The sequence below is a fragment of the Gobius niger genome, assembly GCF_951799975.1.
Source record: "Gobius niger genome assembly, chromosome: 2".
Classification (NCBI taxonomy): domain Eukaryota; kingdom Metazoa; phylum Chordata; class Actinopteri; order Gobiiformes; family Gobiidae; genus Gobius; species Gobius niger.
The window spans coordinates 35,869,069-35,882,541 of NC_136853.1; the positions used below are offsets into that span (position 1 = coordinate 35,869,069).

The 13,473-nt window shown below is 42.5% G+C and overlaps 1 protein-coding gene across 1 annotated transcript in view; it reads right to left on the reverse strand.

Moving 5' to 3' along the window:
* The window catches only part of celsr1a (cadherin EGF LAG seven-pass G-type receptor 1a), a 109,446-nt gene that overhangs the window by 6,429 nt on the left and 89,544 nt on the right, over positions 1-13,473 (reverse strand). The window contains exons 18-31 of the mRNA XM_079551547.1: positions 12,295-12,389; positions 11,352-11,561; positions 10,569-10,752; positions 10,331-10,474; positions 8,977-9,160; positions 8,660-8,827; positions 8,232-8,358; positions 7,079-7,279; positions 3,402-3,576; positions 2,513-2,625; positions 2,361-2,440; positions 2,130-2,256; positions 1,182-1,307; positions 951-1,084 (exon numbers count right to left, since the gene is read on the reverse strand). Coding sequence (XP_079407673.1) covers positions 951-1,084; positions 1,182-1,307; positions 2,130-2,256; positions 2,361-2,440; positions 2,513-2,625; positions 3,402-3,576; positions 7,079-7,279; positions 8,232-8,358; positions 8,660-8,827; positions 8,977-9,160; positions 10,331-10,474; positions 10,569-10,752; positions 11,352-11,561; positions 12,295-12,389 — 2,068 coding nt within the window. The remainder of the gene's footprint in view (positions 1-950; positions 1,085-1,181; positions 1,308-2,129; positions 2,257-2,360; positions 2,441-2,512; positions 2,626-3,401; positions 3,577-7,078; positions 7,280-8,231; positions 8,359-8,659; positions 8,828-8,976; positions 9,161-10,330; positions 10,475-10,568; positions 10,753-11,351; positions 11,562-12,294; positions 12,390-13,473) is intronic.

Consider the following 13,473-nt stretch of genomic DNA (forward strand, 5'->3'; position numbering starts at 1 on the left):
CAGCTCAACCCAGCTCCATGCATTGCCAAACCTTTGCTTTGCAATTCATGCAGCCAATCTTAAAGCAGTACTAAGTAACTCGTGCCCCTAGAGGCCATAAGCGCCACTGCAGGTGTCATAGCATAACTTATTAATTCTCTGTGAGAGTAAATACAGCACTGACAGGAAAGAGAGAAAAGGGAGAGAGGGATATTGTACATCCAGTGACACAATGGAGATCAATGTGTTTTATTCAGACTTGGCTGTAAATACTGTTTAAGTGTGATCTTCGTGATTCCACTAGTGTGTATTGGTGGCTCTGACCCAGTGGCAGCGAAGTTGTAATTGTGTTTTTTTGGCCAAGAGACACCAGGGGGAGATGAGAGACCCTCGAAAAGGATTTATTAAGGTAAACAAGTTACTTAGTACTGCTTTAATGCATCTGTATCTGTAAATCCCTTCACGCTGACCTGATTGTGTGTGACAAGGGCCCTTATTATTAACAAATATACACTCATAAACGGAAAAAAAACAAGTAGCAAGTATAGGTATTATTCTGTCTTATAAGATAAGTATGTATATATTCATATTTTTGTATGTATATATGTAGGTCAGCTCAACCCAGCACCATGCATTGCCAAACCTTTGCTTTGTAATTCATGCAGCCAATCTTAATATAAAAACATATTTCAAGGGCAGAAAAAAATTGAGGACAAATTGAATCCACAACATCACACGCCAGAAAAAAACCCAGACAAGCCGTGCTCGACCGCAACATGCACATAAAACTATGATGTATGTATCTAGTTTATCACCATTTTTAGTTCATGAGTGAGTGGCTCCATTGCATGCAAGGAAAGTATACAAATAGTGGTGATTTAAAAAGCCCAAAGCGAGCGTGGCGCATACACACAAAACAACAGGTATTGGTAGTAGAAGCAGCCATGCGGTCAGTGTTTTGGGGGGTGTACCTGAGTGCGTATGCCAGGTAGCTGCTGCGGCTCTTGGCTGACCTGAGCGTGCTGTCCAGAGACACAGAGGATTCACCATAACCTGAGCGGTACAGTCCGTCCTCGTGGTACGTGTTGTTACAGTTCAGGGAGCGCTGTGGGGAACGCAGAAATGTTACACCTCGATGCTCCGCACAGATCAAATCAAAGTTAAGGATGCTCAGATTCAAATGTTATTATGTGTGTACTCACAGTGAGCAGAGAGGCCCGAGTGGTACTGGCCTCGTCCGGGATGCTCTTCTTTCCAGTGAAGATGTTCTTGAGGTTTTTCCTGACCTCAGCGTTGAAGATCACAAAGAAGAAGAAGATGAAAACTCCCTGGAAATAAAGATACACAACATTCAAAACAAGTCATACATATTTATACCTCTTAAAGGGACTATACAGATTTTAAAAATGTTAAAATTATGTATTTTCATCCCCCTACATGTTCCAGCCATGTCTTAATGTGTAGAATGAGCCCAGACATATTCACCACAACTGCTTCTAAAGTCCTGCTCTGTCACTCAAAAAGTTGTTCGGGTCCGAAGTGCCGTCATGCACGAGCATAATATAGAAGCTGCAGTTACACGTAAGACCTGAGGTGGCAGTAGTGAGTATAAAATGACATGACAACTTCTATCTTGTCCCTTTAACCCAGACCTGAACAGAGCTCATCTTCTCCAGTTTGGCTTTGCCCAAAGCCTCTTGAAAAAAGCAACAAAAATTTGACGAAAACAAGGATGAAAATTGAATAAAAGAGCTACAAAAACGTGACCAAGAAAAGTAACAAAAGAGTGATAGAAAAGTGACAAAAAATAACAGAAAAGTTACAAAAAAGTGATGAAAAAGGGACACAAATGTGTGATGAAAACGCAACAAAAGCCTCAAAACAGAAAAGTAACAAGAAGAGATGAAAATATATTCAAAAAAATTGACGAAAACGCACCAAAAAAGCAAAAAGCAAAATCTGTGAAAAACGTGACGTGAGGAAAAAGATCAGTTTAGACGAGTTTTGTAGGTCTTAGCTTTCAAATTAGGCTTTACACTGGCCTTAAAGATTCGGGTAAATCAGAACGGGAGGGAACGCATATGGTTAAGGAGGGTTTAAGAGGTTCAGTCAAACAACGTACACCTGAAAACAAAATATAAATATCCTACCTGGAGACAGCAGAATCCGGCGAACAAATAGTGGAAGAGAATCACGTCGCTGTTCACCGCCATTAAGCCCAACATCCAGGTGGCGCTGATGAGCAACAGCAGAAGGAACGCTGTACGGAGAGCGGGACTGAAAAAGAGAATCAAATAAACACCAGTCAGATCAAATGCTTAGTTTTGCACATGCGTTTTACTCGTGTGGGATCAAGCTGTGTGATGAAAGCGTGAACTTACATCGCCCTCGATTTCTCCGCGGCCTTTTGTCTGCGGCCACAAGACGCTTTGGCTGCCAGGATGAAGATCACTATGTTCACCTGAAGCAAAGAACGGCAATTACGTCGAGTGTGCGTTCGTCTACATCGTTTTAATCATTGGAGCGCACGTACCAGGACGACGACAAAGATGGGTCCAGCGAAGCTCCAGATGAGAGTGTCATTGACAGATAACCAGCAGAAATCGGGGTTTCCGTAGCCTTGTGGGTCCAGGCCAACTGCGAGACCTAGAAACACGTGATGCACAAAGTACGTTTGAAAAAAGCAAGTCCGAATGTGCGTCACACTCGAATGCCAACGGAGTAAGATTATCTGGCATTAGATCCTACAGCAACAAGTCCATGCAATGCAAAGCCATTAATCACTACATTAATCTTGAAGCGTATCGAATAGGGCCAAACAGAAAAAGATCTACAGTGTCAGAATGGGTGTTGAAGTCAGAATTTAAAACAACTATACAGAGTTTAAAAATGTTAAAATTAAGTATTTTCCTCCCCCTACATGTTCCGACAATGTCCTAAGGTGTAGAGTGAGCCCAGACCTGTTCACAACTGCCTCTAAAATCCTGCATTGTCACTCAAAAAGGTGTTAATTCGGGTCCGAAGTGCCGTCATGCACAAGCTTAATATAGACGCTGCAGTTACACGTAAGACCTGAGGTGGCAGTAGTGAGTATAAAATGGCAAACTTGCATCTAGCCCCTTTAATAGAACTGTACCTGTGCATGAGTGAACATACAAATAACTATTAGTATAGGAAGAAATGTAAATATTTAAGCCTAAAGTTTTGCAATGGAAAAAAAAAAGGTATCCCAAGACATCTTTTGGCTCAATATAAATGAAATGTGTTAATTGCAATCTTTTATTCTGACAGCCTGGAGTCAATTCAAATTGTTTTGTTCTGCATTAAATAAGTTTCCCACGAGGATCAGAGCATCTCAGCACCGCGCGAGTCTCAACGTGTTTTTGGCCCGATGACACTAGATTAAAGGCATGTTGCCTCACCGGTGATGATGGCAGGGATGCCCCAGCCGATGGCGTAGTAGAAGCGCATGTGTCCGTGGTTTATGTTCCTCATCTCGGTCAGCATTCGGTAGATGTGCAGCCCCTCCACGAACATCCAGGCGAACGTGCACATGTAGAAGTAGTGCAGCAGGATGGCTATGACCGTGCACACGAACTGTTGGAAGAAGGGAAAAAAAAAAGATAAGTGAGTGAAAGTTTATCAACACAAAAATGGGTGTGGAGTCTGCATGTTCTTCACTTCTAGTCCTGCAAGGTCCTGACTAGGGATGCACCGATCCGATACTCGATACTGATCCGATACTGAACCGATACCAGTTTTGGTTCTCAATGCCTTAAAAACACAACTTTAACCACCTACATCTAAATGAATTTGGACATGCTGTATATCATTTTAAAGCTAAGAATTAAATCGCAAAAGTTAGATTTAACCTCCGTGAATGTATTTTTGATCGCTGTGCAAAATGCCGCGGTTAGCATCAGTGCGCTAAAGCTAGCAGATGTTAGATAATGTTAACGTCAACTAATCAAGGCTGGGACAGAAACTGTGATAGAAATACCTAAAGTAGCCTAATAAAATAAAATTGGCCACTGACTGCTAAAGCCAAGTGTTTGTGTTTTAGTTTAAAGGGACTATACGCAAATACAAGCGGCCGAAATGAGTTTCCTTTCGCAGGGTGGCTGGGCGCACCCTTCGAGATCGGGTGAGGAGCTCAGTTACCCGGGAGGAGCTCGGAGTAGAGTCGCTGCTCCTTCACGTCGAAAGGAGCCAGCTAAGGTGGCTCGGGCATCTGTTCCGGATGCCTCCTGGTCGCCTCCCGCGGGAGGTGTTCCAGGCATGTCCTAGTGGGACAAGGCCTCATGGAAGACCCAGGACACGGTGGTGGGACTATGTCTCCGAGCTGGCCTGGTGTCGCCTCGGGGTCCCCCCAGAACAGCTGGAGGAGGTGTGTGTGGATCGGGAAGTTTGGGCATCTCTGCTGAGACTGCTGCCCCCACGACCCGGCCCCGGATAAAGCGGAAGAAAATGGATGGATGGATGGATGGATGGATGGGACTATACGGAGTTTAAAAATGTTAAAACTAAGTATTTTCACCCCCCTACATGTTCCAGCCATGTCCTAATGTAGAATGAGCCCAGACTTATCCACCACAACTGCCTCTAAAATCCTGCACTGTCACTCAAAAAGGTGTTAATTCGGGTCCGAAGTGCCGTCATGCACGAGCTTAATATAGAAGCTGCAGTTACGCATAAGACCTGAGGTGGCAGTAGTGAGTATAAAATGACTAACTTGCATCTAGCCCCTTTAAAAAATAAGATCTAACAGTTGTAATGATCAGATCACTTCATGTGAGTTGTTTATATTGATGTAATCTAAAGCCTGGCACATACCCAAGGATATTCAGTGCAGAATAGTCCAGTGATCCTTGTTAAATATTCATACAAGAGTTTATCAATAGATATAACTGATAATTGATCTGTAATATCATGACAATAAAATATTAACACTTTTAACTGATACTAATTTGATACTCAAAACCCAGTATCAGTAGCAAAAAAGATGAAATGGTGCATCTCTAGTGACCAAATCAAAATCATGATCTGGAGAGTTAAATGAGGATGACTGTCCCGTTTACCTCGACCATGATGAAACACTTGCCGACACATGAGCAGTTCGAGCTATAATGACGAGCTGAAATCATTATTATCATTCTGCCTGGCTCCTCTCACCTTACTAGCTACCATTGTGCAATAGAACAAATGCCTATGGGTGGTGGCCTGCACAAGCTGCATCCAGTGCTGACATAAAAAATATCAGTCAAAGTGCTTCACTGCTATGCCTCCTGTAAGACTGCATCGCGTCTGACTCCTGAAAGCTTAAGACAAACACAGACAAGGCCAATGCTTCGAAGATTAGAAACATACTTCGGATGTTGGTCCAGGCTTTAAAAGGAGGCGCAGGAGAATGAGAGTACTTATTTGGGGAACTCTGATAAGACAAAAATGTTAAAAATTGTTTTGATCTGTGAAGAGGAAGCCATTTTTCATTTACAATTCCCAACTTTAATTTCCAAAGCTATATATTAAAATAACTGGCATTTTCAGTTAACCCAAGCTCTGTTAAGGCTCTCACTCCTGGCACATATGAGTTACTTAATGCCGGTAATGCATTCGTAATTCAGGCTGCATATCTCACCTCTTTCCCTCCTTTTTTCCATGTTAGCTAGGAATGCTGGGTGTCGGGGAATGCCCCAGAGTTACTGTACAGTTTGTGGTGAAGGAGTGCATTTGGTCTAGAGATCAGAGAGGAAATTTACCTCGACAGGACCATAAATCATGTGAATATGCTCCCGAGGTTACACCGGCAGCATTCTGCAAAACTGACACGCTATCACCACATTACACCTGGATATTTAAATTGGCCGATACAAATAAATGCAGAAGACATGCAGAATATAGGTTAATCCTTGAGTTTGGTATTCAAGATCCTGGCGTAAGAGATGAAGATGGGCCAGCACTGCGATGGTCCCTATTACCCTGGAGCACTTATTGAAAATACAGAAGACAAATTTGCTGAATGGGGACCCTAAAGCCCCACAAATGAATCAGGACTAAGCCATAAAGCATGTCTAAGGCTAAAAATGGGCATGAATAGGTCAAAACCAAGACTAAACTTTAACAGGACTAAGCTGGTGTAGAACTTATCTCATTCATTTCTGAATCACAGACTTACAATGGGACTAAACAAGACCATTATTATGTTGACATTTAAACTAAAGTTGGCATCAATCAAACCCATAAAGTCTGAGTCAAAACATCATGAGTCACTAAAATGTGTTAGAGATGTCTGTGTTTGTGCAGAACTTGTAAGATTGTGTTCCCCAAAACACACCTCATTTTGAGCTACTACCTTTTCTTTTCAGCTAGGATTTTATCTTTCAAAGGTACAAAAAGCAAAGAAGTAGTTTCTTGACCACTGCATTTGGACGAACACAGTTGCTGGGTAAATATAGGTAGATGTAGTTATATTCTACGATATGGAGCCGCCGCATATACCCCTGATCAGCGAGGTAGACTTTATGAACAAAACATGATAAACTGACAACGCTAGACCTAAATAACTTTTACTATTACAGTAAGGCTGACTAAACACTTTGCCTGAACACCTGTTTGCCCATTGTAAAGCTGTGCTCAGTCAGTCCTCCCTGTGTTTCAGAGGATGTTGTAATCGTGTTAACAATGTTGACATCTGGTTTAGTCTGACTAGTTAATACTGACACATTCAAAACCAGGCCTACGGGTGTTTTTTCTAAACCAAGAAAAATCGAGACCTGTCCCAGGACCGAAGTGAGCCAATTAAACTAGAAACAAAAACAAAGGGGACCACCAGAAGTGCCTGATCCGCAATTTAAAACCTTCTGCATATTTGTGCTAAAACTTCATTCAACACATTACTGAAACTCCATGAACCACAGACACGTAAAAGATTTAAGTGAAACTAAAAGGTTGTTTTGGGAAACATATGCCAAGTGCCTTGAGGCTGAGTCTGAGACAAGTACCAGCCCCGGCACGTCTGAACCGGGCGGGATGTGAGCGGGTCCGTATTACCGTCAGTCATTTTTAAACGCCTTTTGATTGCATTGCGCCTCTAACTCACTGGGTTGTCTGTCTGGTTGATGCCGACCAGAAAGACGAGTTCTGAGAAGAAGAGGGCTGCCACCAGGTTCTTGAGGATGGAGTGGAGGTTAGAGCGAAGGTGGCGCAGGACACACAGGAGGATGAAGGTGAGCAGCAGGAAGAACAGAGACACCGACACTGTGGAGTAGGTGACAATCTTCAGAGGCATCACATCACCGTGCTGAGGGAGAGAGAGAGAGAGAGGAGGGTGTTAAAAAACCTTTATTAAAAACCTGTATATAATCTATAGTTTCTCATGGATCATGTTTGTGTTGACACGTGTACTGCAATGTGGAGAAACGAAGGAATCACCAACAGTGTACTACATCTATAATAAGTTTGCTAAGCTTTTGTCATAATGGATTTCTGCAATAAAGACTGACCAAATTTAAGTGACAGTTTAATATTTATGGATAAATATTAGTCAGATCAGTTTTATTTAACATGGATTTTACATGAATGAAGAAAACTGCTTGGATTATAGCCTTTTTGCCTGAGAGGGGAAGCTATCGATCATTTAACAACTCAAGAGCTCAGAGCAACAGTGTAACACCTCATTTGAAAGACCTACAAATGTTGATTGTAACTTTTTTGTCACGTTGTTGCTTTTCATCCCTTTTTTGACATGTTTTCACCACATTTTTGTCACTTTTATCACTCTCTTTTGTTGCGTTTTTGACATTTTTTGTTGCTTTTTCATAGCTTTTTTTCATTGCTTTTTGTAGCTTTTCCATCACGTTTTTGGCGCTCTTTTGTCACTTTTTTTGTTTCTGTTCATCCTCATTTCTGTCGCTATTTTGATGCTTTTGTTGTTGTTGAAGATTTTAGATTTGGGTAATGCTGAACAGGAGAACATGTGCTTGGATAAAGTGGGGGTTAAGGGGTTAAAACAGCTGTTTTCATTCATTCGTGTTGAGTTCGAAGACCTGTCGCTGCCGCTATTCTCCTCAAACACTCGCAATGCATTGTGGTCAGTATTGACCAATGGGCGAGGAACACGCTTCTCTATGGTCCTCATGGCGGGGAGCTGACGTCGCTGTAATACAACCCACTTGTGGCCAGGGGCGACTCCAAAAGACACTTGGTGACAGTTCTAATGGGACTTCAGACCTCTCAAGAACACTGTGGCTTACCTCTCTTTTGGAGATGTCCATCAACACGGCAAAGCTGGTCATGTGATTACACTGACAGCTGATGTGAGTGTTGTTCCTGTTCAGCACCTCGCAGCCTTTGGACGACCAGCCGCCACCGCTTCCGACCCTGAACACAAAACACACGTTATCACCTCACACTGACATTTTTTTCATCTACCCATGGATATATATATAGAGGCTGTCCCTTTTTGAATCATGGGCAATATAAAGGAATTTTCCATGGACCTGAATGTTTTGAGGGCAATGGTTTGGATGTACACTCATATTGTTTGAAACATTAAAACATTTGATTTACGTGCAGTGTAATCACAGTAGATCTTTACCCACAGAAAACAATGTAATGTAAATGCTTAAAAGAGGTCTGAGAACTTTCCGAAGCAAGGACAATGCATTAGTGTTATACTAACGAGATGGCGTGGTCCCAGTAAACGCAGACAGGTTTGGTCCTCTCCTCAGTCTCCAGCAGCGTGTACTGGAGCGTGATGGGAGGGTCCAGGACTGCGGGCACGGGGCCGTCCTCTGAGTGGACAGTGGCACTAACTATAGCTGTGTTTATCACCGGGCGGTTAGGCAATCTGTGGAGATGAAGGGAATTTTGTTAATTCAGATTTACACAAGGTAGGCTGAAACGTACCAAACGGGTCACGGCACCAATTGTTTTGACCCGGCTCTTTTGTATCACTGTTATAAAAGATATTAGGCAATGGAAGATGCTTTCAAATACCTGAGGCTCCTCCTGTCAGGGTCATATTGCTCCGGTAACAGTTGTCCGAGTGATTTGTAAACAATCACCACGACAACAGGCAGTGGAGCAGAGGGTTCAAGATGGCGGCGTCTGCGGCCCGAATCCGTGTGGTCTTCATCTTTAGGGGCATTCGTCTGAGCAGGAGGAGCTGGGGTGGGTTCAACTGAGTTACCTAAACACAAGGACAAATACTGTATATTCAGTACAACTCTTTAATACAGTAATCTACATTTTCAGTAAATCATGAAGTAATATCAAGGCTGTTGGTAATAGAGCTTGGGACTGGAAAGTAAAGACTTCTTTGATTCCTGTTGCATAATTATATCCATTTAGATAATTTATTAAAGGGGGGGTATTATGCAAAATCGACTTTTTCAAGCTTACATCATGTTATTATGTCATTCCCTCATTAAAAACATGCCTGAAGTGTTGCCTTGGCACATTCACGTATTTTTGAGTAATCTGTAAAAACTCTGATGGCAGCCATTTTAGGGATCGGTTTGCCTGAGTCCTCCTAGGAACGCCTCCACCTCCTGGAGACGCCTCCGAGCTTTCGTCACCAGCCGAGTAACCAACCACTGCTCCTCAGCAGAACCCCCTCCCCACTGATGCCACAGACAGCGTGTGGAGGGGGCGTGTCGGAAAGGGTCAGAGGTTCTTAAAGAGACAAAGGCCTATTTCAAGACATTCGCTACAGCCATTTTGAGCAATTTTATACAAGGCAGTTATTCTAATTTACTGCATTTACAGACCAACAGAAGGTTTCGTCATCATTGTAGTGTGCTATAGACTGGTGCAATGCGATTGAAAAAAGCACAATACCCCCTCTTTAAATCTGCATAACAAATTAAAGGAGATCTGAAAACGGAAAATGTAATTATTGTTCACATAAAAGCATTGGAACACAGCAGTTACATGTATTTACCAGCAGTTACTTAGTACTGATTATATTCTTTTAGCTAGGTGCAGGCATATTTCAAGCTCTTTCAACTAACAATTCTCTTTTAAACCCAAAGAATTACAAAACCACACATCCAGCGACTTACCTCCGTTGGTATGAGAGCTCGGTTTGAACTGAGGGATGTGCACAGATGATCCCAGCTCTTTCGGGTAACTTTCCTGAATTTCCGGAAAATTCGGAAACGGGGCTCTGTCCGGATCTGTGACGTCCAAGTAGTCCACAGTCAGAACTTACTCTTTCAACTAACAATTCTCTTTTAAACCCAAGTAGTGACGTCCAAGTAGTCCACAGTCAGGACTTACTCTTTCAACTAACAATTCTCTTTTTAACCCAAAGTATTACAAAAACACATTTGCCAATCGAACGACTTACCTCCGTTGGTATGAGAGCTCTGTTTGAACTGAGGGAAGTGCACAGATGATCCCAGCTCTTTCGGGTAACTTTCCTGAATTTCTGGGAAATTCGGAAACGTGGCTCTGTCCGGATCTGTGACGTCCAAGTAGTCCACAGTCAGGACTGAGGGTGAAAGGGGCAGGAAGTGGAGAGAGGACGTCAGCCAGTGAGCCTGATCCAGTGTTGGGAATTCAGGCTTTATAGTTTTGTTACTCACTCATGTTTTCGGTGACAATGGTGAACGGTTTGAGGTAGGTCTTGCGGACGTTTTGGGCCAGAGTGTTGGTATAGTCCTCGAAGTTCTTGAGCAGATGTGCAGTCCCTCCGTCGGTCTTCTGGATCTGATCCCAGAGTTCTTTAGTGTTCGAGTCTAAGATTGCACTTCCAGCTCGCACCAAGTTCTGCAAAAACAAACAAACAAAAAAACAGCAGTGTTACTTTTCCATTACTTGACGCAAATTTGCTATGTCTTTCTTAACAGTAAAAGCACGACAAAGAGTTAATAATGTGTGAAATGTTGGTGGTATCTGATAGAAGAAAAAATAATATGCTTAAAATTCTGGCAACTCTCCCATCAAAAGAGTGCAATCTCTGAACACGACCTGGCATGACTGGTAATACTATTAATAGAGTGTTATACCTGCACCATCCAACAAAAATAACTATCTCCAGCTATTCCCACAGATATCACTGTATCAGCACTGTACATCTCTCCCTTTATGGTTCACATATTTGAATAGTTTTGCATATTGCAATTTTCTTGGCCGACTCCACAAGCATGACTTCAGACAACCTACATTTTAAATACACAGATATTAAATTCTGTAAAGCAAACTTGGTTACGTGGCTGCCAGAACGTCATTTCTTTATTTCCGTTTATTTCCATTTTCGAAGTGCACTTGACTGTCCGAGCAATTACGAGAATTATGGGCTGCCGCAGAGTCATCAACACCATAACACCGATCTGGACTTTTTGATCGAGTGATAAAATGTCCCTCACCTCGTTGAAGTCAGCGTCCCGGGCCGCAGTGAGCTCAAACCCGCTTTTTTGGCTCTCGTACTTCAGCACGTGGTTCAGGAGCTGAGCGGCCGTCTTCACGTCGTTTCCGTAGTACTGCGGCGTGCCATCGGTGGCGCCGTGGAGCAAACGCACTATGTTCTTGGAGTGTTCGCTGTTCATCGTGGAAGAGTTGCGGTGCAGTTCCTCATTCTACAATAGCAAAAAAAAAGAAGAAAACATTTTTTTTTATTTACAACTGTTTTGTTTTGCATCAAATAGGCCTTACCACATAATGAGAATGGTACCTCTGGTCAACTAAAGCTAAACTAAATCAAACTGGACTAAACTAGGACAGAGTCATTGACAAGGGGAAAAAAAAAGGGCTTAACCACCAGGTCCATAAAAGTCCACTACCTGAACTATATTAAAAACCTGAATACCACCAGATCCACGCCATGGATTGAAAATTACAGATTTACACTAAAGGTCCTTGCTCTCCACAGAAGCAGAATATAAAAAGATAAAAGATAAGGTCCTCATTCAACGGCAAAATGTGGAGAGAAGGTCAAAGAAGGGGAAAGCTGAGAAGTAGGCGGTATGTAACAGAGCAGAAACTGGTCAATCCTGGGATTAGGAAGGCTTTGTGAAGTCCAAGCCTCCAGCAATATGGACTACGGCTGGTTCAAGTACAATTGGCGACATGTGATACTTCTATACCTCACACGTTATCAAGTTACAATGATCTGGTTGGCGGTGACGGAACAACTTACAACAATAGCGTATTAGATCCCGACAAGTAAAGTAAAGACAGTTAAGAATATACTTTTTAAAGAGCATCATTACAACATAAAAACACAACACTAGATAGGATTCAAAGGAAAAGTATGTCAAACCAGTAAAACACTGCAGACAAGCATAATCATTCTTTCTCCCCAAAACATACCAGTTTCTTCAGATGGGAGAAAGTGACAGTGGTGCAGTTAAACAGCTCAGGGACCAACCAGCCTTTCTCATCGCTGCAATGACGGATGGCAGTTCCTGGAAACAAATGAAATTAAAGCAGCGCGTAAATGATTGATTTTTATTTTGAGGTGTTTCATTTCAAAGATGCAGTTATACAGGTTTGAAAGTGAAGCCTCAGGAAAAAGTGCAATGAAAATAAGAGGATTTGTAACATAAGTAGTTTACAAAATCAGCACACAATGCTCAAATGGGTTAATATTAGGTTATAGGTTTACTAAAACGGTTCAGCAGGAAGTATATTTAGGGCAAACTACAGAGCTGTTCGTTCTTGGTTTGGGGGAGGACAAATACAAAGCGAGCAAATACTGTAAATTCAGTGTGGGTGGTCAACAAAAAGGTTGTCATAGTGACCAGGAAGTGGAGCTCATTTTCGGGAAACAGTCTGGTGCGTGACCCTGGAGTGCCAATTAAAGTCGAAAGGAGGAGCAAAACTGCACAACCGCTCATGTTGACTGTGCACGTGTTATGTCTCTGGTAATTTGTCTAATTCAAAATAAAAATAATCAAACGGAGAACTATTATAGCTAATACATCTTTAAGACTTTCAGACAAACAAATTAAGTAAGAATTAAACAACGAGGAGCCGTGCATTATACAGTTTTAATGCACAACCTGTGATGTTCCTCCGCAAAGTGCATTACAACGCTATTATGCACAGTTCCGAGTTGTTTAATCCGCTTATTATACGGCTCTTCACAACGTAAGTAGAACGCTCCGTTGATTTGAATGGGATTTCCCAACGTTCTACCGGTCATTATGTAAGGGATAATGTATAGAACGCTGGTCATTATCGGTAAAATAAGCACCGACAGGGCGAACCGGACCCGACGCGAAGTGGAGTGAACGTTTTGCTAGGCTAGAAGCAGCAAGGCTAGTAGCTAGCCTAGCTACTTAGCTGAAGGCGCAGTTGGAGAGGAGGAATGGTGGTGAATCTATGGGTAAGTTGAAAGTCAGACTCACGCTAACTTCACGAGCAATTACCCCAACTTCTCTCGCAGTGACGGGGACAGAGATAGTGTCCGCTACTACGTACGCGCGGAGTGATATGAAAGCACGAACTCCGTTGCCATTGGCAGCGGTCATTATTTTTTTCAGAGGT